The sequence below is a fragment of the Schistocerca nitens genome, chromosome 1, assembly GCF_023898315.1.
Source record: "Schistocerca nitens isolate TAMUIC-IGC-003100 chromosome 1, iqSchNite1.1, whole genome shotgun sequence".
NCBI classification, from domain to species: domain Eukaryota; kingdom Metazoa; phylum Arthropoda; class Insecta; order Orthoptera; family Acrididae; genus Schistocerca; species Schistocerca nitens.
Genome location: NC_064614.1, coordinates 1,147,675,606 through 1,147,702,621, shown reverse-complemented (window position 1 = coordinate 1,147,702,621; position 27,016 = coordinate 1,147,675,606). Strand labels below are relative to the sequence as shown.

Sequence of the window (27,016 nt, the reverse complement as noted above, 5' to 3'; positions counted from 1 at the left end):
TCATCGAAACCCCAAATTGGTTGGAGGGCCATGTGCATAATGCTCCAAACATTCTCAATTGGTGACAGATCAGGCGACCTTGCTGGCCAAGGTATGGTTTGGCAAGCACGAAGACAAGCAGTAGAAACTCTTGCCATGTTTGGGTGGGCATTATCTTGCTGAAATGTAAGCCCAAGATGGCTTGCCATGAAGGGCAACAAAGGGGGATGTAGAATATCATCAAAAAACCACTGTCCTGTACAGGTGCTGTGGACGATAACCAAAAGGGCACCCCAGATCACCACTCCTGGTTGTCGGACTGTGTAGAGGGTGACAGTCAGTTTGATATGCTGCAGGGTCTGAGGCATCTCCAGACATGTCTTCAGCCAGGAATTTTATCAACTGAAGTAGAATTGTCTTCAGTGATAAGACCTACTTTGAACTGAGTCCTGGAGACCTGCACAGATGGTAAGCCACCCTGGGCTCATATTTCAGCAAGATAATACCCACCCATACATGGAAAGAGTTTACACTGCTTGTCTTTGTGTTTGCCAAACTCTACCATGGCCACAGAGTTCGCCAGATCTCTCTCCAATTGAGAATGTTTGGAGCATTATGGGCAAGGCCCTCCAACCAGCTTGGGATTTTGATGGTTTAAAGTGCCAACTAGACAGAATTCAGCACAACATTCCACAGGAGGACATCTGACAACTCTGTCAATCAATACCAAGCTAAATAACTAACTGCACAAGAGCCAGAGGTGGACCAACACATTATTGACTTGCTCAATTTGTGAAGCTCTTTCACTTGAATTAATCATCCAATTTCTTTGAAATTCTAATCATTTGTTTGTTTGTATACGTACATCACATCTATCAATTTCTGTTTCATTCGGATAATTCTTCATGGTGTATTTTTAAGAGTGTATAAGAAATAGGAGTAAACCCAAAATTTATCCTTGTAGGTTTCCCTTCTTTATTTCTCCTCAGTCATTAAAATTTTCTCTCCTTTCCACGTAGTTTGAATTATTCAGCATAACTTTCCTCATTCCGTTTTTTGTACATGACTCAAATAAGTTGTGTGTACAACCATCATTTGGATAAGACATATGTTTTTGTAAGAGAGTGACATGATCTATGCAATCAAATGCCTTAGAAAGATCACAAAAAATGCCAATGACTGTTATTTTATTATTTAAAGCTTGCAACATTTTGTGAGTAAACATAAAAACTGTAAACAATGAAATTGTAGAATAGTTACTGATGACTACTCAGAATTCCAATATCTGCTAGATTGAATGTAGTTGCTGCTATAAATCACATATCCAATGACAGATGATTTAAGTTTTAACACATTGTTTATTGTCCAAATAATCGTTCACTAAACTTCTGATTGGTGATTACAACAAGTCATTATGTTGAATTAATAATATGACCCATGCTCCAAATTGTGACTAACACCATACCATAAATTTAATAAATTAATAAATTAGATAGAAAACAACAGGCTGTGTTCACAGCTATAAATTCACTGAAATACCCTCACCAATGAACTGACTAGCCAACGCAATGATTCACTGTCCTACTAGCTGCTGATCAGTTAAGAATTTTAACTGAAATCCCTCTGTCTGTGACACACTGTACAAAATAATTAGAATGCAAACTGTGCACGAATATTTCTAAGTCCAACAATCCTATCCATGCAAAAGTTGAATACTGCACAAAAATAGAGTCCAAACACTGCCGGAATATTTCTAAGTACCATGGAAAGTGAAATATTTCAAACAGCTACTGAGTGTGGCTGGACCAGTGCTCATAAAAATCTTTCCACTCTGATTGTACCGAATCACCAATTGCCCGCCCACTAAAAAGAGACCCTGAGGAGCTTGGTTGGTTGATGAACGAACTGATAGTGTCATGCAAACCATAGATTTGTGGGCATGGGTTATTTAATTTTGGCTCATTTTACGATTGCACATGAGATTGGATTTCTCCCAATTTACATTGAGGTGACAAAAGTCACAGGATAGTGATATGCATATGAACAGATGGCAGTAGTATCGCATACACAAGGCATAAAAGGGCAGTGTGATGGTAGAGCTGTCATCTGTACTCAGGTGATTCATGTGGATAGCTTTCTGATATGACTATGGATGCATGATGGGAATTAACAGACTTTGAATGCAGAATGGTATTTGAAGCTAGATGCATGGGGCATTCCATTTCAGAAATCATTGGGGAATTCAATATTCTGAGATCTGCAGTGTCAAGAATGTTCCATGAATACCACATTTGAAGCATTACCTCTCGCAACAGAAAACACAGTGCCCAACAGTCTTCACTTGATGACTGAGAGCAGCAGCATTTGCATAGAGTTGTCAGTGCTAACAGACAACCAGTAAAGCTTGACATAATCACAGAAATTAATGTGAGATGTATGGTAAATGTATTTCATAGGATAGTGTGGCAAAATTTGGCATTAATGGGCTATAGCAGTGGACAACTGATGTGAGTGCCTTTGCTAACAGCACATCATCACCTGTATCGCCTCTCCTGGGCTTGTGACCATATCAGTTGGACCCTAGACGACTAGGAATCTGTGGCCTGGTCAGATGAGTCAAAATTTCAGTTGGTAAGAGTTGAGGGTAGGGTTCAAGTGTGGCATAGACCTCATGAAGCCATGGACATAAGTTTCAATAATGCACTGTGCAAGCTGGTAGTGGCTCCATGATGATGTGGGCTGTGTTTACAAGGAATGGACTGGGTCTTTTGGTTCAGTCATTGACTGGAAATGGAAATGTTCAGCTACTCTGAGACTGTTTACAGTCATTCATGGACTTCATGTTCCCAAATGATGATGGATGACACGTCACGTCACCGGGCCCCAATTGTTTGTGATTGTTCGAAGACACATTCTGGAGAATTCAAGCAAATGATTTGGCCATCCAGGTTGCCCGTCATGAATCCATTGAACATTTATGGGACATAATCAAGAGATCAGTTTGGGCAGAAAATCCTGCAACAACAATTTTCCAATGATGGACAGTTATAAAGGAAGCACAGCTCAATATTTCTGCAGGGGACTTTCAGCACTATGTTGGGCAAAACTACATCCAACATGATATTAGGAGGTATGCCACGACTTTCTTCTCCTCAGTGTACATTGGTCAAGTGGTATGAAGATGGTGTAAAGGAATACTGAAACTGGCTGCATAAATGAATTACATGCAAAAAAAAAAAAAAAAAAAAAAAAAAAAAAAAAAAAAAAAAAAAAAAAAAAAAAAAAAAATGGCTGCAGGCATTTTGATTTTTATTTCACACTGGACAGCTGAAGTCCCTGTAACCATCTGCCATGAGTATGGATGTGCAAGGATTATAAAGACTCAGTCACTCCACTCCAGAAAACTGTCGCCCTCGTCCAACTCTCGGTATTACCACCCATGAAAAGCATACCCACTGACATCACATAAGGGACTCACATGGTCACCAGTCCTTCTCCACAAATTTTTGTACACAAGTTTGATCAAAATTCTGTTTGCACCATTAGCCACGTGCTTAAATTTCACACTTTAAAGATAAATAATAATTTTTATGTGCCACAGTTTATCATCAGAATAAAGTTTAAATATTTACAATTTGTGCTTGCAATGGTGAAAACTGTTTATTCCTGTGGTACCCTTACTATTTATGACTGTTATTATCAGTTTCTCAATATTTTGTCTCCTCTTTCCATTACTGTTATTAGAATACATGTATCTTTAATGAAATTTAAATTATGGGGAAAACTATGCAAATTTAACACAAAACAAAGAAACGGATAATAAAAGTAATAAGTCTTAGCATCTACATAGTGTGTGTGATAAATAATACTTGCTGCCAACAAGTACTGCCACGGTGTCAGCATACCTGCCTTCATTCACAAGATATGCCATTTCAATTAATTTTCCAATTAATACATCTCTCACAGTTTAATTATTAAAGTATTTTTCACAATGTAAAAATTATTCTGTACAACACAATTACTAAAATACAACAATTTTATTTTTGAGGTAAAACAGCATGATATGCACTTTTTAGATGGATTTCAACAGTGTTAAAAAAATGAGGGGTTGCTGTGATCTTCCAGGGGAATAATTTTGAAATTTAGATATCTTAAAACATTACTTTAATGTTTTCTGAGGATCATAAAAGTGTGAATACATAAATAAAGCACTGGATTTCAGCATTATTCATGACTTATCAAAATAAAATTACACTGAATATACCATGTACTTTCTAAAATCCGTCACAATATTTCCTTAATTTTTGCTATATGAACACTTATATCCCCCCCATGAACCAATGGACCTTGCTGTTGGTGGGGAGGCTTGCGTGCCTCAGCGATACAGATGGCCGTACTGTAGGTGCAACCACAACGGAGGGGTATCTGTTGAGAGGCCAGACAAACGTGTGGTTCCTGAAGAGGGGCAGCAGCCTTTTCAGTAGTTGCAGGGGCAACAGTCTGGATGATTGACTGATCCGGCCTTGTAACACTAACCAAAATGGCCTTGCTGTGCTGGTACTGCGAACGGCTGAAAGCAAGGGGAAACTACAACCGTAACTTTTTCCGAGGGCATGCAGCTTTACTGTATGGTTAAAGGAAGATGGTGTCCTCTTGGGTAAAATATTCCGGAGGTAAAATAGTCCCCCATTCAGCCAAGATAGACACGAAGCACACGACTACTACAGTAGTACAAGTTTATATGCCGACTAGCTCCGCAGATGATGAAGAAATTAATGAAATGTATGATGAGATAAAAGAAATTATTCAGGTAGTGAAGGGAGACGAAAATTTAATAGTCATGGGTGACTGGAATTCGAGAGTAGGAAATGGGAGAGAAGGAAACATAGTAGGTGAATAATGATAGGGGGTAAGAAATGAAAGAGGAAGCCGTCTGGTAGAATTTTGCACAGAGCATAACTTAATCATAGCTAACACTTGGTTCAAGAATCATGAAAGAAGGTTGTATACATGGAAGAATCCTGGAGATACTAGAAGGTATCAGATAGATTATATAATGGTAAGACAGAGATTTAGGAACCAGGTTTTAAATTGTAAGACTTTCCAGGGGCAGATGTGGATTCTGACCACAATCTATTGGTTATGAACTGTAGATTAAAACTGAAGAAACTGCAAAAAGGTGGGAATTTAAGGAGATGGAACCTGGATAAACTGACTAAACCAGAGGTTGTACAGAGTTTCAGGGAGAGCATAAGGGAACAATTGACAAGAATGGGGGAAAGAAATACAGTAGAAGACGAATGGGTAGCTCTGAGGGATGAAGTAGTGAAGGCAGCAGAGGATCAAGTAGGTAAAAAGATGAGGGCTAGTAGAAATCCTTGGGTAACAGAAGAAATATTGAATTTAATTGATGAAAGGAGAAAATATAAAAATGCAGTAAATGAAGCAGGCAAAAAGCAATACAAACGTCTCAAAAATGAGATCGACAGGAAGTGCAAAATGGCTAAGCAGGGATGGCTAGAGGACAAATGTAAGGATGTAGAGGCTAGGGGTAAGATAGATACTGCCTACAGGAAAATTAAAGAGACCTTTGGAGAAAAGAGGACCACTTGTATGAATATCAAGAGCTCAGATGGAAACCCAGTTCTAAGCAAAGAAGGGAAAGCAGAAAGGTGGAAGGAGTATATAGAGGGTCTATACAACGGCGATGTACTTGAGGACAATATTATGGAAATGGAAGAGGATGTAGATGAAGATGAAATGGGAGATACGATACTGCGTGAAGAGTTTGACAGAGCACTGAAAGACTTGAGTCGAAACAAGGCCCTGGGAGTAGACAACATTCCATTAGAACTACTGACGGCCTTGGGAGAGCCAGTCCTGACAAAACTCTACCATCTGGTGAGCAAGATGTATGAGACAGGTGAAATACCCTCAGACTTCAAGAAGAATATAATAATTCCAATCCCAAAAAAAGCAGGTGTTGACAGATGTGAAAATTACCGAACTATCAGTTTAATAAGTCACAACTGCGAAATACTAACACGAATTCTTTACAGACGAATGGACAAACTGGTAGACGCCGATCTCGGGGAAGGTCAGTTTGGATTCTGTAGAAATGTTGGAACACGTGAGGCAATACTGACCTTACGACTTATCTTAAAAGAAAGATTAAGGAAAGGCAAACCTACGTTTCTAGCATTTGTAGACTTAGAGAAAGCTTTTGACAATGTTGACTGGAATACTCTCTTCCAAATTCTGAAGGTGGCAGGGGTAAAATACAGGGATCGAAAGGCTATTTACAATTTGTACAGAAACCAGATGGCAGTTATAAGAGTCGAGGGGCATGAAAGGGAAGCAGTGGTTGGGAAGGGAGTGAGACAGGGTTGTAGCCTGTCCCGGGTGTTATTCAATCTGTATATTGAGCAAGCAGTAAAGGAAACAAAAGAAAAATTCGGAGTAGGTATTAAAATCCATGGAGAAGAAATAAGAACTTTGAGGTTCGGCAATGACATTGCAATTCTGTCAGAGACAGCAAAGGACTTGGAAGAGCAGTTGAACGGAATTGACAGTGTCTTGAAAGGAGGATATAAGATGAACATCAACAAAAGCAAAACAAGGATAATGGAATGTAGTCGAATAAAGTTGGGTGATGCTGAGGGAATTAGATTAGGAAATGAGACACTTAAAAAGTAGTAAAGGAGTTTTGCTATTTGGGGAGCAAAATAACTGATGATGGTCGAAGTAGAGAGGATATCAAATGTAGACTGGCAATGTCAAGGAAAGCGTTTCTGAAGAAGAGAAATTTGTTAATATTGAGTATAGATTTCCGTGCCAGGAAGTTGTTTCTGAAAGTATTTGTATGGAGTGTAGCCATGTATGGAAGTGAAACATGGATGATAAATAGTTTGGACAAGAAGAGAATAGAAGCTTTCGAAATGTGGTGCTACAGAAGAATGCTGAAGATTAGATGGATAGATCACATAACTAACGAGGAGGTATTGAATAGGATTGGGGAGAAGAGGAGTTTGTGGCACAACTTGACAAGAAGAAGGGACCGGTTGGTGGGACATGTTCTGAGGCATCAAGGGATCACCAATTTAGCATTGGAGGGCAGTGTGGAGGGTAAAAATCGTAGAGGGAGACCAAGAGATGACTACACCAAGCAGATTCAGAAGGATGTAGGTTGCAGTAAGTACTGGGAGATGAAGTAGTTTGTACAGGATAGAGTAGCATGGAGAGCTGCATCAAACCAGTCTCAGGACTGAAGACCACAACAACAACAACAACAACAACATATCCAAACATAATCCTGTGGTCAATCATTGAATGAGACCATGCAAAACAAATGATTTCTGCATCCTAATTGTAATAACTAATTCTGCTTCGTTTTTCAGGCTACCACATTGGTTATAATATAAGCTACACCCAAACATTAGCCACATGCTTAATTTTGAGTGGGAAAAAGGAGAAAAACTCAGAGGAGAAGAATTTCTTTCATATTACATATTTACAAAAACTCATCACAATTTGACCATTTTAATCACATTTTTTACAACAGAGTGCTCAGAACACAACTCAATGCTCAGTGTTTGTCAGAGAATGCGTGATGACAGATGTGCTAAATGAACCTAAACTCAACTGCCATTACTCAATGCTCCAACTACATGGTCCATTCACATTAAAGTGACTACCATCTATATTTGATGTCAATGCGCAAAACCACTCACAAACAGCAGGTGGCAGCATTAACAGTGGAGCACATATAAAGCATGTTGGGAAGATTGTGGAAAATATTGCAATCACTGTTATAATGTGGAAGCGGAGTGATTTATCTGATGTCCAAAAGGGCCAAGGCTGGAAGCATTTCCAAAATGGCCACATCTGTAAACTGGTCATGTACTGCCATGGTTAAAGTATACTGTGCATGGTAAAATGGCACTATCCCAAACGTGCCAAGGCAACCATGGTGCACCAAGGGCCATAGATAACAGAGGTGAATGCTGATTGCAGAGATGTGTACGGGCGAATAGACACACAACAATTCAGCAACTGACAGCCCAGTTAAACCAAGTGGTTACCAACAGTGTCTCCCCAATGACCATTACGTGAACATTGTTGCATATGGGCTTCTGCAGCAGGTGCCTGGTTCTTGCACCCTTGCTGACTGTTGTTCATCGGCGACGATGGCTGGAATTTGCACACCAACACCGCAACTGGTGGCCTTTTCAGATGAATGACATTTTATGGTCCATCAGACAGAGGGCTGCTGGTGTGTACGCTGTGAAAAGTCTGAAAGCAGCTACCCTGCAACTATCATCAGAAGGGTACAGGCCAGAGAAGGGAGCATTATGGTCTGGGGAATGTTTTGTGGCATTCCCTGGGTGATCTCATTATTCTTGAAGGCACAGTGGATCAACTCAAGTTTGCATCTATCCTTGGGGAGCATGCATATCCCTACATGCAATTGGTTTCTCTTTGGCACGATGATATTTACCAGCAGGACAATACCATGTGTCACACGGCTTGGAGTGTACGTGCATGGTCCAGAGAGCATCAGGATGAGTTTACCATACTCCCCTGCCCACCAATCTCTGTGGATTAAATTTCAATCGAGAATCTGTGGGAGCATCTTGATCAGGACATACGTGCCATGGATCCTTAACTGAGAAACCTAGTGCAGGTGGCCAAAGCACTGGAGTCAGCACTGTTCCACATCCCTGTCACTACCTTCAAGAACCTCACTGACTCTCTTCCTGCACATCTCACAGTGGTCCTTGCTGCAAAAGCAGGTGGTTATTCAGGCTTGTAAAAACCAACTGAAGTAGTGTTTCCAGAGATGTTCTTTCAGTGACACAAGTACTTCTGAAGTCATATGTCCAGGTAGGTCTGTCTTCAATGCAGAAATTTTATTCTTTTTCTGTGGGTGCCAGGTGACTTTTAAAGGCAACGAACACAAGCAGAGCTCTCTTACTGAGCACTGCCCCGTGTCTGTAGTTCAGTAGCTATCCAGTCCACCGTTAGTTCCGTCGTCCTCCTGTCTTTTTCTTGGCAGCAAATCACCAACCCCTTAAAGAAATTTTCCTTGGGAAGTGTTTTACTCTTTGGGGTGAGGGTATGGGGGTGGGGCGGGAAAAGGGGGGGGGGCAGGAGGAGAGAGCAGCTTTCCTCTCTCTGGTATTATGGCTAATATCTCAGTATTTCTTTCTTTATCTTTCATTTCCAGTTGTTCTTAATGAAATACTTTTCATCCCTTTACAGTCTACTGATGTACTGTCTGGCATGTCTCTAAGGTAGGTGTCTGATAGGCACTGCCAATCTGGTGTAGAAAGCAAATGCCACGGCCACATCTGGATTACATATCTCTGGTAGTTGACGAGTTCCAAAGTAAAATCTTCTGGCAGTCTCTGTGCTAGTGAGCTGCTTTGTTGGATAGAAAGACATAAACTGCAGAACCGGCTGATATTACCATGGAAATCTGTCTCTGGTACACTTAAGGTCTTCACTGTTTCCAAGTCCTTTAACAGGATTACTTGTTGAGAGACAGATATCCCAGTTTCACTCATTTTGTAGAAAGCACAGAACCCTGGCTTCTGGTAGAGGATATTTCCCAGAAATTCCTTGGTGGAACAGCAGTCTGCAGCATATTCTCCATTACACTACTGGCCATTAAAATTGCTACACCATGAAGATGACGTTCTACAGACGCAAAATTTAACTGACAGGAAGAAGATGCTGTGATATACAAATGATTAGCTTTTCAGAGAATTCACACAAGGCTGGCGCCAGTGGCGACACCTATAACATGCTGACATGAGGAAAGTTTCCAACCGATTTCTCATACACAAACAGCAGTTGGCCGGCACTGCCTGGTGAAACATTGTTGTGATGCCTTGTGTAAGGAGGAGAAATGCATCCCATCACATTTACGATTTTGATAAAGGTAGGATTGTAGCCTATCGCGATTGCGGTTTATCGTATCACGACATTGCTGCTCGCGTTGGTCGAGATCCAATGACTGTTAGCAGAATATGGTATCAGTGGGTTCAGGAGGGTAATACAGAACGCCGTGCTGGATCCCAATGGCAGTCGAGATGACAGGCATCTTATCTGCATGGCTGTAATGGATCATCCAGCCACGTCTCGATCCCCGAGTCAACACATGGGGACGTCTGCAAGACAACAACCATCTGCACGAACAGTTCGATGACGTTTGCAGCAGCATGGACTATCAGCTCGGAGACCATGGCTGTGGTTACCCTTGACGCTGCATCACAGACAGGAGTGCCTGCAATGGTGTACTCAATGATGAAACTGGGTGCACGAATGGCAAAACATCATTTTTTCGGATGAATCCAGGCTCTGTTTACAGCATCATGATGGTCACATCTGTGTTTGGTGACATAGCGGTGAACGCACATTGGAAGCGTGTATTCGTCATCGCCATGCTGGCGTATCACCCAGCGTGATGGTATGGGGTGCCATTGGTTACACATCTCGATCACCTTTTGTTCACTTTGACGGAACTTTGAACAGTGGACATTACATTTTAGATGTGTTATGATCCGTGGCTCTACCCTTCATTCGATCCCTGCGAAACCCTATATTTCAGCAGGATAATGCATGACCGCATGTTGCAGGTCCTGTATTGGCCTTTCTAGATACAGAAAATGTTTGACTGCTGTCCTGGCCAGCACATTCTCCAGATCTCTCACCAATTGAAAACGTCTGGTCAATGCTGGCCGAGCAACTGGCTCGTCACAATACGCCAGTCACCACTCTTGATGAACTGTGGTATTGTGTTGAAGCTGCATGGGCAGCTGTACCTGTACATGCCATCCAAGCTCTGTTTGACTCAATGCCCAGGCGTATCAAGGCCGTTATTACAGCCAGAGGTGGTTATTCTGGGTACTGATTTCTCAGGATCTATGCACCCAAATTGCGTGAAAATGTAGTCAAATATCAGTTCTAGTATAATATATTTGTCCAATGAATACCCGTTCATCAACTGCATTTCTTCTTGGTGTAGCAATTTTAATGGCCAATAGTGTACATTAGACTTGTCCAAATCATATTTTCTGCCAACTTCTCTATTAGATGTGCATTTCAAATAGCAAATAACTGCAAGTTCGAAATTTGCTTCATAGCTGTGCTCAATTCCAAAGTTTATTGATAATCTTCTTTCGATATTACCACTCATTGGGGAAGACTAAATTTTATTCTTTGGTTAAAGAAAAACTGTACCTGTCCTGTTGTGTAAAATAATGGAACTTCTAGCACATTATTAGTTACTACTTCAATGAAGTACCAAGATTTAAGATGAACTGTTGCCTCATATACAAAGATTAATTTCCAACCATTTCAAACTAAGGAACAACCACTACAGTTGGAGTTCTAACAAGCAAAATATATTGGTATTTGTCGGTTCGGTGAGATAAGCTGTTGTGCCCTAATTTTTAGTAGCTGAATTTTGGAGAAAAAGTGTGGTTTATGATAAAAATCTCTCTGGCTTCCAGCCACATCAGTTGGTTTAAAAAAGAGAACTCCATCATTAGATGTCGCCAAGGAACTATGGATTCATAGTGTGGCTTATATCTGGACCCATATGGTGAGTGGCAGATCGTTCGTATATAGCAAGAAGAGCATGCAGACTGTAATTTAACCTTGTAGAAAACTTTCAGCATCATGAAGATGACATGTTATTACTCAGTGAATTGCGTAAGTACTTAGCCTAACCCTTCACAGGCACTTTCTAAAATAAGTAAAAAAGTCATTTGGTGAACCATTAATTCCATAAACATGGATCTGCTCTTCATAATTATCAAATGTCTTGGATGTGCTGTAGAAAATCCAAATTAGTGATATTTCATTGTTTCACAATTTTATTATTGTGACTGTGTGGTCACAGTGTAAAGGTAATGAACAATATGGCACACAAAGCCAGAGTTAGGTAAAAGCAGTGTTTTTAGACATGGAAACAGTCATCAACAAAGTGACAATGTTGAAAAGTGCTGTAAGCTAAAAGATTTTATGCAGAAGCATATATATATATATATATATATATATATATATATATATATATACATATAGAGAGAGAGAGAGAGAGAGAGAGAGAGAGAGAGAGAGAGAGAGAGAGTATCGACCCAACATTTTGTTTATAAAGAGAAACTCTGAAATGGAGTCGTTAAATTTACTGGGACACATCTGATTTACAACTTCCACACAATGTGAGGAATCCTTTTTACCATAGAGACCTCGTATCTACAAATGTGGTAGAGGCCAGTCATTACCAGATGAAACCAGCAGCATGAGAAGGATAATGAATCAATGAAGAAAGGTGAGCTGCGGCAGAACTTCCAAACACAAAGTGACAAGAATTTTCTGTCACAGACAATGTTCTGTTTTGTGGCGGGAGTGAGCAATCAATGAGACTGTCACAGTTTAAGTTAATGAAAACATGATATATGCACTGCACAGGAGATTCAAGGAAAGCACAGTAATGTTGTGGAACTTGATCTGGAATACAAATAATGTTGTGGAACTTGATCTCAAATTCAAGACACATGGAAAGTAACAAAATAAGATAAATTGGTGACCCAACAGTGAGTGCAAAGCAGCAGCTAGAAATGGTGAGGACATATGGACACACGAGTTCAAATAGGACTGAAAACAGGAAGAAGAGCAGAAAAGAGTTGTAGAGGAAGAGAAAAAGAAACCACTAAAACTAAAAAAAAAATGTTAGCAATGTCTGTAGGAAGATAAACAGGAAGAGGAAGAATATCCACCAGGAGCTACAAGAAACACGGGAGAAAGAACACAAAGAAGCACAAAAGCAAATTCATCAAGGAATTAGCAACGGCTTCAGGGGAGAGCGCAATGTGAATTATTGTGACAACTACAAGAACAACAGTGAAGTTTCCATCTGATAGCAGATGACTTGTAAGCTCAGGAAGAACAGAATGCTGAATTGAAATGCCTTATGGCATAATCCAGATAACAGAGAAGAGTATTACATCAACTAGCAACAATCTGAAGAGAGCTTTCTTTGCATAATTACTAAACCATGATCAATTATTATGAAATACAGCACTGAATTGAAACTTCCTGTCAGGTTAAAACTGTGTGCCAGACCAAGACTTGAACTCAGGACCTTTACCTTTCACAGGCAAGTGCTCTACCATCTGAGCTACCCAAGCACGACTCATGACCCGTCCTCACAGTTTTAATTCTGCCAATACCTCATCTCCTACCTTCCAAACTTCACAGAAGCTCTCCTGCAGACCTTGCAGAATACTCTTGGAAGAAACAATATTGCGTAGACGTGGCTTAGCCACAGCCTGGGGATGTTTCCAGAATGAAATTTTCACTCTGCAGCAGAGTGTGCACTGATATGAATCTTCCTGCAGTGGAATGTGCGCTGATATTAAACTTCCTGGCAGATTAAAACTGTGTGCCGAACAGGGATTTGAACCCGGAACCAACAAAAGGGAAAGGTCCAGAGTTAGACACTCGGTCAAGCACACAGTTTTAATCTGCCAGGAAGTTCCACATCAGTGCACAATCCACTGCAGAGTGAAAATTTCATACTGGAAACATCCTCCAGGCTGTGGCTAAGCCATGTCTCCACACTCCGCAGTGTCCTTTCTTTCAGGGTGCTAGTTCTGCAAGGTCCGCAGGAGAGTCTCTGTGTAGTTTGGAAGATAGGAGAGGAGGTACTGTAGGAAGGTAGTAGATGAGGTACTGGCGAAATTAAAGCTGTGAGGACAGGTCATGAGTTGTGCTTGGGTAGCTCAGATGGTAGAGCACTTTCCAGCAAAAGGCAATGGTCCCGAGTTCGAGTCGTGGTCTGACACACAGTTTTAATCTGCCAAGAAGTTTCATATTCGTGCACACACTGCTTCTTCATTCTACAGCACTGAATTATTTTTCATTGTAATATAATAATGAATGTGTAAAATGATATTGGGACAAAAATGTCTATCTGTGCAGACCAGGGAAAAACATGGTATTAGTTGAGATTTTGATTCCACAGGGACCTTTAGCAGTAAGACAAAAACTGGTGATCGTAGTAAGTAGAGATAAAGTAAAACATTTATTTTACTGCTATGTACGGTTAAACATATTGATATCAATATAATAGAGGGAAACATTCCAAATGGGAAAAATATATCTAAAAACAAAGATGATGTGACTTACCGAACGAAAGCGCTGGCAGGTCGATAGACACACAAACACACACACAAAATTCAAGTTTTCGCAACAAACTGTTGCCTCATCAGGAAAGAGGGAAGGAGAGGGAAAGACGAAAGGATGTGGGTTTTAGGGGAGAGGGTAAGGAGTCATTCCAATCCCGGGAGCGGAAAGACTTACTCGTCCTTTTTTCCCCCTAAGGTAAGTCTTTCCGCTCCCGGGATTGGAATGACTCCTTACCCTCTCCCCTAAAACCCACATCCTTTCGTCTTTCCCTCTCCTTCCCTCTTTCCTGATGAGGCAACAGTTTGTTGCGAAAGCTTGAATTTTGTGTGTGTGTTTGTTTGTGTTTCTATCGACCTGCCAGCGCTTTCGTTCGGTAAGTCACATCATCTTTGTTTTTAGATATATAAACATATTGATAATAAGACAAGTTCCACACAAAATGACTGGAAGCAAGAAGTTCCAATGCAGCCCATCTCCAAAACAAATTACAGACTAAGGCAGGAACAACAAGACATTAATGACATTATTATTAGGAGACCAACTTTGTGTGGACTGGTTGAGGACTCAATGTGAAGACTGATTTCTGGGAATACAGTTTGAGGACATTGAGTGTTAGAGAGGAGAAAGAAATGGTGTTTAAAGGGAGGCTATGAAACAGAGCAATAGAGATTATGATGTAATTTGTGAGTTATTGTTACATATGTATACGACATGACAGCATTAAATTTATAGAAACCTGAAGGAGACAAAAATTTCTATCTGAAAGAGAAATAAAGAAATACAGTGGCTTTGTCTAGAAGCGTGAGGGAAGAGCTCGTACAATCACTGTAGGAGTAATAGTGTATTTTCAAAGGAATTCAATCAATATTAATGTGAAAAACTATGAACCTTTTGTAGCAGACCATATCCTATTTCAGTGGTCAAGTGAGCTGCTGTCAGGAATCAGAATAATTTGATTGATCTTACAAAATTCTAATCACGTTGTAAGTGAAAATGATTATAAAGTACACCTCATCACTGATTGCTATGGACATAAAAAATTGTTTTATTTTTGGGCCTACTTCAGTGTTATTTGTGGCAAATTTCAGTGTTATTTCTGTGGACTTGTGTTATTTTCTGTCAGTTTTGGCATCATTTTGTGCCACTTTCAGTCTTCATTTCAGATGGATTATTTTTTAAGTACTGTACATTCCAATTTTTGTCTTATCTCACTGTTTTTCATTATTTATGTTGAAATTTAAAATCTACTTACCAGTTACTTTATATTTACTGACGTAACAGATTACATTTATTTACATTATTAAAAAAGAAATCATCTGTATTAAAACCACTAAATGTAACGAAGTAAATAAAAACTTATACTGTGAAAACAGCTGCCCACAGTCCAAATTTGAATATGGAAGACAAAGCATAACACCACACATTTGACAATTTCCACACATCCTGCTGGTTTGGATAGTTGATTTCCCACTAATCTATGAAGGGATTTGCATCCTTTAAGAATACTTTCAGCAGAGACCTGTCATTCTAGGAATACATAATAGAGTCTGCCATATCAGCATAAAGAAAGTTCATTGCTGTCCCATGGCTGAAGCAAGAACATAGAGCTGTGAATACAGACTTAATTGTGGATCTGAGGCTGCAAGGGTTGTTAGCCTGAATTCTATGTGCAGCACAGTGCATTTCGCTGACTCCTTCACTTATGCTTGAAAGCATCAGACCCTTCATATTTATCAAAATGTTACTAGTTTAATCTCCAAAAATTCATTTACCCACAATAATGAATCAATCTTTACTTACAATGTTTTAACTGATGACATCAGATTGTATGATATTTTTGTACAACAAATCGTACCAAGAATGACGCAGTTTCGACAGATATCAATTAGACTGTATATATTTGTAGTATGTAGGTATAAAAATGAATCACAAAATATACCACTTAAGCTTTACAAACATGTAAATCAACACTGTGCCCATTTGGTTTGCTTCTAATCAGCAAGTCACCACACAGGATACATGACCTCATAAAAATGTGTTTCTGGTGGTAAAACAACATTGACAATATTTATTCAATATTATTTCTACCATTTTGTGAATGAAGTTTTTGGTGACAACTTGATCTGTTGTGTAGACTGGGGACTGGGCTAGGTTGAAAGATACCAGGTGTCATTCTGATTTACATGTTTGCAAAACTAATGTCCCATCTTTGATGTTTCTCACATTTATATTTGCATACTATGAAAATGTCTAGTTTAACTTAGGCAATACATTAAAGACCTCTACAAAACATGCTATGTTTTGTACAACACACTGTGCAGAAGTGTCACACTGGTGACTAAAACTGCTACTGGAATGTAATTCATTTGATATCTCATCTAGAGCATTAGGCCTTAATATGAGAAATAAATAGTGGTTTTAAAATTATACAGAATTCTCACAGCTAAGAAAAAAAGAAAAAATCCAATAATTATCAGTTTCCAACATTAGTAAACTGCTGCCTTCAGGCATGCAACATATTTACATGAGAATAGGGACGATTTATTTGAAATTTTCCTGTCCATGCTGATTGCTAAGCTAACAACCATATCTGTTAAGTACAGAAGAATCACATGAGTGATTTGCAAGCAATCTCTTTTGTAGACTGATGCACTTCCCTAGTATTCTACCAAAAAACCAAAGTCTACCACCCACCTTACCCATGACTGAACTTACGTGATCATTCCATTTCATATCCATACAAAGTGTTATACCCAGATATTTGTATGAGTTGGCTGATTCCAACACTGACTCATTGATATTATAGTCATAGGATATAGTACTACATTTTTTTTTTTTTTTTCATTTTGTAAAGTGCACAATCTTACATTTCTGAACATTTAAAGCAAGCTGCCAACCTCTGCACCACTCTGAAATCTTATCAACTTCTTTCAGATAGTACTTCATTATAGATAACCGCATCATCTGAGGTTACTATAAATATTGTTTGCAAGGTCATTAATATACAACATGAATGGTGAGGGTCCCAACACACTTCACTGGGACACACCTGAAGTTATTGCTACATCTGACAATGACTCTCTATCCAAGACAACATGCTGTACCCTCCCTACCAAAAAGTCCTCAGTCCAGTCATATATTTCACTTAATAATCCATATGATCATACTTTTGACAATAAGCACTGGTGTGGTACTGAGTCAAATTCTTTTCAAGAATCAAGACACACTGCATCTACCTAGTTCCTTTGATCCAAAGCCTTCAGTATGTCATGTGAGAAAAGTATGAGTAGGTTTTCACATGATTGATGTTTTCAAAATCTATGCTGATTGACATTGAAGAGATCATTCTGTTCAAGATATCTCATTATGTTTGAGCTCAGAATTTGTTCTAAGATTCTACAGCAAATCATTGTCAAGGATATTGAATGGCAGTTTTGTGGGTTCTTTCTACTACCACTTTTGTAGACGGGTGTGACCAGTGCGTTTTGCAAGAACTGGGCAAAGTTTATTGTTCGAGGACTCTACGATAGATCATAGTTAGACGAGGGGCTTCTTGCCTTTTTGGAAAATTTAGAGCTCTGAAAAGATAGAGGTCCTGTGCATATCAGAGCGTCATGTAACCAGAGTGTTAGAACAGTTGAATATATAAGATTACAGTGTCTGGCTTCTATAGCCAGAGACTGTAGCCATGTGCATGCATTGCATTTGTGTGAGTAGGTGTGTGTATGTTGTCTATTTATGATGAATTCCTAGTCCGCCGAAAGCTCACTTTCTGACAGACTTTTTGCTGTGCCTATCTCCAACTCACCATCTCCACTATATGGCGAGTAGAAACTCTCCTTTTCATAGTATTGTTACAATCCATCCTGTATTTTCCACTGTTTGAAAGGTTACACTCTAGCATCTTTGTCAAGCAGAACTTACTCAATGGGAAAAGAAGGAGTTGTTACATATATTAAGACAGAACACAAATTCAAAAACTTCGAGGCAAGTAGATTGCGTAGTGATCAGCTATAGAGGTATGTGCTTGATAATTAATACTGAAAAATAGTTCACTTTTAATTGTAACTACACACAGATCATCACTGGAAAATTTTGAGGTTTTTATGAGGAATACAGAGTCCTCACTGTCCTATCTGTCAGACAGCAACCAGCAGTTAACAGTCTGTGCTGATTGCAGCATACACTTTCTATGGTATTCTGATAGGAAAAACGATCTGGGAACCTTGCTTGGATCCTATAATTTGATATCAGCAATTAACTTTTGAACATTGGTAGATATAGACAGCAGGACTCTTACTGATAATGTTTTCTTTGATGAAACTCAAATAGCTGTATACCAAATGACAAATACTCTTTCTGATCATGATGCACAATTAGTTAGAGTAAATAAGATAGTGCCTTACAGTATAGATACTCCTCGAGGAAATCAGTTAAAATAATTAGACTCCAGAACAGATTTTTTTTAAAGAACAGGTTACAAGAGATGACCTGGGATGACATTTGTAATGAACCAAAGGCTGACATACAGTTAATCAGAAAGGACATTGAACAGCTGTGTAAAAAAACCATGTATCACAAGAGAGATTAAAGTATTGCATGAAAAAAAAAGAAGAAGAAGAAGAAGAAGAAGAAGAAGATGATGCAAGGGATGTCAATAACTATCAAACTGTTTCACTACTGACATCATTTTCGAAAATTTTTGAGAGTGTGACGTATTCTAGGGTAGCATCCCACCTGAGGAACAATAATATCTTCAGGAAATCAATGTTTGGTTTCAAAAGTGTCACACAACTGAGACTGCCATTTACACATTTGCTTGCCAAATTTTACAGGCATTAAATAACAAAATAGCACCAGCTGCTATTTTCTGTGCTCTATCTAAGGAATTTTATTCCGCAAATCACAATAATCTCCTAGATAAATTGATGTTTTATGCGACTGAAGGTGTAACTATCCAATAGATAACATCATACTTAACTAAAATATGCAGAAAGTTGTACTTAGTAATTCAACCAATGTAATGAAGGAGATTCTTGTGACTCGGGAGAAATCACATATGAGGTTTCCAAAGGCTCAATCTTAGGTCCATCACTGTTCCTTACATGTGTAAATGATCTTTCTCCTAATATACAACAAGCAGAAAAAGTTCTTTTTGTGGGTGACACTAGTATTGTAAACAATCCAAGCATACATACAGCAACAGAAGGAATGGCAAACAGTGTTATGAAAAGTATAATTGACTGGTTTTGTGCAAATGGTCTCACTCTCAATTTCAGAAAGAAACATATTCACTTCTGCATATCTGTAAGCACTACACCAATGATAACACTAATAAATGCTGAGGAAATAATACATAGAGCGAAAACTTAAAATTTTGAGGAATCCAGATTAATGAGAATTTAAACTGGAAAAAAACACATTCTGAAACTCCTAAAACAACAACATTCATCCACATTTTCACTTACAATCACTGTAAATCCTGGGGAAAGACAAAGCAGTAAGTTGACATACTTTGAGTATGTTCATTCAATAATGTCAAATGGACAAAGCAGTAAGTTGACATACTTTGAGTATGTTCATTCAATAATGTCAAATGGAATTATGTTCTGAGGTAACTTATCTTTAAGAGAGTCTTCATTGTTCAGGAACATGCTATAAGAATAATACATGGTGCTCTCACATGATCATCTTGTAGACATCTGTTTAAAGAGTTAGACCTTCTGACTACTACTTCTCAGAATATTTCTGTTTGTAGTAAATAATGTACTGCAATTAAAAGGCAACAATGATATACCAGTAGAATTACAACACCAGATAAAAAAAACTGACATTCAGTACTCCTCATTAAGGTTTATTTTGCACAACATTGGGTGCACAACACTAACAAAAATTATTACTCCCGTGACATAACATGTCTGACAACAACAAAGTAAAATTTGAAACAAATTGAAACAGTTTCTCCCCGACAATTCCTCCTACTCCACAGAAAAAATTTTTGTTATAATGCATCAAGTTGAAGGATAGGAATTACTAACTCACACTTTATGTTAACAAAAAACTCTGCATACAGCCACATTAACAAATTAATTTGCTATTTAAATGTAAAATGAATCATTGTAGGCCTACATCATTATGATTTATTGTGCGAATCATCCATGGAACATGTAACCACGCACATGTAAAAACGTTTCATGTCTACATCATCTTCAACCATGCCAACTGTGTGTTTTGATTTAAATATGTGTATGCTGTACAAAAATTAGTCCAAGGGCAAATAAACAAATGTTATTTACAAAATTTTTCACAATTAAATTCTGCATGTACTTGTCACCGTGACTTTTATTGGTCCAGTCAACTGCCTTTCGCATAGGTATGTTCTTGTAATATAGGACACGTCATTTTGATTACATCTAGACAATATACATATAATAGATTAAGTAGTAAAAACATATAATAGCTTACACATTATACATGTACGTATCCACGTGTGTATGTTCACTATGTATCATCTACTGCATAGGTTTAGAATATGGATAAAATAAAAATAAAGTAAAAATGCGTAATTCTCTTCAGATATTATAAAAATAAATTGCATAAATTTGGTATAGTTCATAAGAAATGACACTGCTTATTTCTAACGTGTCAATATGGCTGAGAATAAAGAAGCCTAAACTAGCACCGCTGCAAACTTACTGAAGTGAAAAAACCGTACGACCGATTTCTCAGTAAAATCACGTTAAGTTTTCATGTATAACGATACGGACTGTGGAAATGACATCGGTAAGCTCCTGGTAACGATTTGTTTGTTTTGATTATATCAACTAAAAGGTGTCGTTCCACACCTAAACATTACTGGAGACACCTCTAAATAGCATAAAAACTGAAATGTTTAAATGGTTTTACAGACGTGTCCTGTAGCACGATTTATTCTGGGCGTAAAATTGTCACTGAACAGTTCGGAGGCTAATTCGTGTTGCATCACAATATGATACGGGTTAGGTGGAATATAATGCGACAAACTAAACGTCTGGGATCAGTTTTTAAAGGTCAAGTTTTATTTGTTGTAGATGAGGTACATGTAATTTACACCTAACAATACGTAAGGCCAGCAGTGTTCCTTTTATTAAAAATCATTTCCATTGCGAGCAGAAGCAATTTGGACACTGTGACTGCCATTCATGAAATGCAGTACTTATGATATTTTCAACATTCGCGACAATTCAACATCTATTAGCACTCAGCAATGACTACAATGACCTTAGCAAACCAGCGAAATTCTTATTTGATACTCACGCAGCCTTGTTTACGTCTTCCATTTCCAAAGCAAAATAGATACACTTCAGTGCGCCAGAGATGATGTTAACAAATTGTATTGTTCAATGTTTTATTCAGTTCTTCGATTACGACGAAATCAATGTAGTCAAATTGTCAATACATAGTATTGGCATACAGTTTTAAAACAAATGAAGAACCATACGCGAAATTAAATGTTCTCATGAACGGAAAGGAGGAAGCACCAATAACAGTATTTGAAATGTTTTGCGCCATGTGGACTACGACGGAAGAAGTGAGGAGTGAATCCTAAGAACGCAACGTATTCGACAGGTACCAAAATTAGGGTTTAGCTTCACGTCGCCGAGTGGTTGTAAAAGATGGACATTCTGTCCTTAAAAAAAAAGAAACTTGGAAAATGTGGATGGGCAAATGGGGATTTGAATACCGTTCCTCTGGAATGCTAGTAGTCCTTTGTTTTACTTGGTGCGTCACCTGATGCAACGCAACGTATTCGGTGAGTGGGCACCATCGTATCTCTGGACTTATGTCAGTAAATAGTGGAAGTCGAGGGGGAGATCAAAGTTCCGACTTCTCATTCGTGATTTCCGTAATTTATCAACTATCGTTTCCCTTTATTAGATAGGCTGGAAATGTAGAAATTAGTCCAAGAACAAAATGCGGTTAGGCACAAAATTGAAAAACGTATTTATTTATGGATACCTTTTGTGTACGATAGAGCTGTAAGGTGCACACATAATTAAAGAATTAGACCTCTAATATTATTATAGAGCTAAAATAAAAATCTTGATGATCTAGTTGGATAAACAGTCGTGTACAACAAACCACGCCATACCCTTCAACAGTTTTTTTTTTTAAGTCTTATTGTTAACTATTCGCTGTCCACCAGAGTTAATTAGAAATTTGTGGTAAGGACTATGGGACCAAACTTCTGGGGTCATCGGTTCTTAGGCTTACGCATTACTTAAACTAACTTACGCTAATGAAAACACAATCACCAATGCCCGAGGTAGGACTGGAGCCTCCGACCATGGGAGCCGCGCTAACCGTGACAAGACGCCTGAGACCTCACGGCTATCTCGTGCTGCCACAGTTGATTAAGTTACTGTTGTGGCATATATTGTTTGTCTGTTAATTTTGCCCTTTGATGTCCTAATTTGACATAAATGTCTCTTTCAATAATATAAATTTCTTATTTGTAAATTTCTCTGAAATTTGAAATATAGCATACAGTAATATTCATAATCATCATCTTTCTGACTCTTTTTTTAACATGCTAATTACTTTAGATGTTTTGCACGACTATGAATAAGCACTTATTTGAGAAGAATTGCAAATTTGTGTTAAAAACTATTATTGTGTTGGCACACTAATTCAGAACTGTAATACCGGTTAGTGAAATCACTCTTTCGTCTGTGCCTTGTGCATATAAAGTAAACCGTCTCTCCTCTATCCAGTATTTTCTTTTTCGACATCATCGTTATTATTATTTACATCAAATACTTTGCAAACCAGTGGGAGACGCATAGCAGAGGGTATATTGTGTTATATAGTACAAAATTTCACAAAAAACATTCTGTAGCGCTAGTATGTGATTATTTTTATTGGCGTTATGTAACTTACACTTAAACGAAATGACGGAACATTCTCACATAAATTGACATACTTCACGGCGTAGTGCTTTGTTTTCCTATTGAGCACCAAGTATTTCACCAAGATGAAGGACTACTTATAAGTAGAGTTTAGTTCAAAAATGGCTCTGAGCACTATGGGACTTAACATCTGTGGTCATCAGTCCCCTAGAACTTAGAACTACTTAAACCTAACTAACCTAAGGACATCACACACATCCATGCCCGAGGCAGGATTCGAACCTGCGACCGTAGCAGTCGCGCGGTTCCGGACTGAGCGCCTAGAACCGCTAGACCACCGCGGCCGGCAGTAGAGTTTAGTAACTTCCTGTGTAAATCGCTTATACTCTGGCCGAATCCACACAACGCAGACAACAGAGCTGACCGAATATGGGGATCGATGAAATAGTAATGGAAGCAACGTTGGCCCCAATCTTGGCGCGAATCCGTCGCTTGTCGGTATTTCGACGTTGAAGAACCTTGAGGCAATATCGATACGCCAACCACACATTGGCGTGAACTGTGATTGCTTTCCATCATCGTAGCTTCGGCGTAGAAGTCATTTATTACGCTCGTTCATTCACTTGAGTGAATATTTTGAACAGCAAAATCAAGCTTTTGAAACTGTTTCCTGCAGCAAGCAGTAGAAGTGTCACTGCCAAAAAAACTTTAGCAGGTATAGCCTCCATCCAAAACGTGTCTCTCCTTTTTATTTTGGGTTCAGTCATTTGAAGAAGCCTCTCAAAATCTGTCATTCACTTACGACAAAAGCTATGGAATTGCCCAGAGGGTTCATGATTATAGCGGTCTAATAACTTACGTCCGTCATACCTGTACCATAAATGATAAATAAAATCAAGCTGGTAGAATTTTATTCATAGCATATGATAGCTTATACCTTATTTAGAACTTGCTGATTTCAGTATGTGTGAAGTGATTTAGCTATAGAATTTTGTTGTGTGGTTTCCTTTTTTTGTTTTGTAATGGGTAAATGTAATTATTCATGCTCAATGGCCACGATCTGACGCCAGACATGTTGACATTGGTCCTATACGAATTCAAGTGAATGTTGGCTCCGTTGTGCAGCCGCTGTCTTAATACTCGTAATAGGGCAGCGATATATTTCTTATTTCTTTTTATATCGGTTTTCGTTAGATTGCAAATACTGTGACCACGATCTGTACGCCAGACATGTTGACGTTGGTCCCATACGAATTCAGTTGAATGTTGGCTCCATTGTGTAGTCGCTGTCTTAGTCAATACTCGTAATAGGACAGCGGTACATTTCTTAGTCCTTTTTATCTCGGTTTTCGTTACAGTGCAATGGGAAGAACCCTTCACCACATGCCTCAAAGAGGTTTGCGGAGTGTAAATGTAGAAGTCTATACTTATAGCTTGTTGCTATGAATTGATAATGTTTTATTCAGTGAAAACATATCTTTTAATATCTTTAAAAGCGGCAATAGGTATGCTTTCTCTTTGAAAACATTTACATATCGAAATGCAAACTGTAATAACTCGACCCACATTCAATTCTCCCGCCCATCGTACTTTGTTGCTTTTTTGCGGTATTACTTTGACTTTTCAGAAATTATGACAGAGAGAACCAACGATATAGCAAGAGGCTTTTCTCATTTTTTCACAATAAAATTATTTTTAATTAATAGTAGTGAGTATAAGAAAATGTCATGTCATATGCGCGTTATTTTGTCAAATCACAAATGTAATATACATGTATTTCTAGTATCTACGACGTAAACATTTACATTTCGTTTACTGTCCAGGAGTTGGTGCCATCTTTACAGTGGGATCTTTGGCACAGTCTATTCTTGTTCTTGAATGTGGTTGTTGTCATTGATGGCAGTCAATGGTTGTGTCGTATTAAGACAGCGGTGTTAGTGGGTAGTTAGTTTTGTAAGTATGTTGAATCAAGCTGCTGTTGAAGCATTATACTCCGCTACTTACGTAGAGAATTACCTGGATTGTGTGGAAAACCTTCCGGACGATTTACAGAGGCTGATTTCTCGTATGAGGGAGCTGGATGTAACGTATCAGGCTTATTTGAAAGAAGTGGAACAACATCAGGAATCCTCGCGTTCGGAAGGAGATTCCAGTGCCAGGCGGCGTAATTTGCTTAGGATACAACAGTCCTTAATTGCTGCTCAGGAAGTGGGCGATGAAAAATTACAGATAGTCCAACAAATACAAGATCTAATTGAAAATAAATCTCGACAATTAGATCTGGACTATAGAAATCTAGATTTTCGGAAAGATCAGGAAAATCATGAGCCTAATCGCGAAACTCACAATCATCATGGTAGTTCCAGCAGTGTGGCAGGCGGTGGTAGCACAAGTACAGGGACTGGGGAACGACAGTCTAAACGCGCTAGACGTACGTTAACTGAAAGTGTCACAGGTCTGGATATTGTTAACACGTCAGAAGTTTCTGTCCCGGAACCTGCAGCAACGCGAAGCAGTACGGGTGGAGGAAATACGTCTAGCAACGCAACTTGCAACAGTAAAAAAGGTAACAGTACAAGCAAAAAGAAAAAACGTAAATCGCGACAGTCCCAACAGCAAGTACAACAACAGCGTGAAGATACCCCGCCCCAAGATGATGAACTGGCCATCGACCCCGATGAACCAACATATTGTTTGTGTGACCAAATATCGTATGGTGAGATGATCCTCTGTGATAATGACCTCTGTCCGATAGAGTGGTTTCATTTCTCTTGTGTTGCTCTTGCTACAAAGCCCAAAGGTAAATGGTTTTGCCCCAAATGTCGTGGTGATAGACCGAATGTAATGAAGCCGAAAGCACAATTTCTAAAAGAGCTTGAACGATACAATAAAGAGAAAGAAGAAAAAGCGTAATGAATGGGTGGCATGCACTCTGTGCAGTGAATCACAGCGTTTGTGTGTTTTTTTTTTCTTTTTAGTACTGTACTGTGGAATTATTCAGTCAGTCTGTATATATACTGGAGTAGAATATAGTACTAAAATCTCTTCATTGCTTTTGCCGTTTTTGGTTGAGAGTTTAACAGGTTCATGTGCATACAAAAGTAAGCGTCTGTTTTTGTTACGGTACTGTCAAACATGTACTGTACACACCTCTGAATATATTTTCTCATTGTGAAGAACATTACAGACAAGATTTTTACTTATTGCCTTGTTCTGTACACTAACGTTTTTCTCACATCTGGTACACAAAGATGCTTAGGTAACAATAATTTGTGGCCATAACAGTGATCCTTTGTGCGGCCGTACAAACATTCTCAATAGCAAACATTCTTCTATTGTATGACATGTTTGTTTAAATGGTCTGAATCAGAATTATATTTAAAATCTGTTTATTTATTTATTTTTCCCATACTGGGATTAAAGTTTTATTTGCATGTAAACATGAAACTATGCTTATTTTTTTCCTTCTTTGTGAAAAAGTGCAGTAAATTAAAGGTAAATACAGAGTTCACTTTGTACAAAGCTTATATTATTAAAAGCTGAACTCTGTAGTTCCTGCCGTACGTAAAAATAAATAGATTGAGAAATGATGACTATCAGTATTTTCCCCAAGCAAAAAATGCTGTTTATGTTCTCATTCGAGCCTAATAGTTTATATGCAACTTTTTATATGTTAAATAAATTTATCAGTGAACAACTGTATCATGCTTTTAACTGATTCAAAATGAAAACTTTATCCACTGTTAAATTTTGTGTTGTTGTAATATGGTCACCAGCATTTGCGGTAAAGTTATATAGGCACAAGACTAAAAGATGTGTGGGTGTGGTGGATGTGTGGATGATGTTTGAGAGGTGTCATTGTATGGAATCAAAGTATGAATTATTATGATAACTTCCACACATTTGACATTTATTCTCTGCATTTGTTCTGGGAAGTTTACTTTGTGGGGATG

The 27,016-nt window shown here is 38.6% G+C and overlaps 2 protein-coding genes across 2 annotated transcripts in view; one reads left to right on the top strand and one right to left on the bottom strand.

The window, feature by feature from the left end:
* Positions 1–21,610, bottom strand: part of LOC126199731 (set1/Ash2 histone methyltransferase complex subunit ASH2-like) — a 102,288-nt gene extending 80,678 nt beyond the window's left edge. Inside the window, exon 1 of the mRNA XM_049936648.1 lies at positions 21,472–21,610. Within this exon, the coding sequence (XP_049792605.1) occupies positions 21,472–21,494 (23 nt within the window). The 5' untranslated portion in view covers positions 21,495–21,610. The remainder of the gene's footprint in view (positions 1–21,471) is intronic.
* A 3,325-nt stretch (positions 21,611–24,935) lies between these two features.
* On the top strand, positions 24,936–26,717 carry LOC126238788 (inhibitor of growth protein 1). Its single transcript, XM_049947812.1, has one exon. The coding sequence runs from the start codon at positions 25,023–25,025 to the stop codon at positions 25,974–25,976; it is 954 nt and encodes a 317-aa protein (XP_049803769.1). The 5' UTR covers positions 24,936–25,022; the 3' UTR covers positions 25,977–26,717.
* The last annotated feature ends 299 nt before the right edge of the window (positions 26,718–27,016 follow it).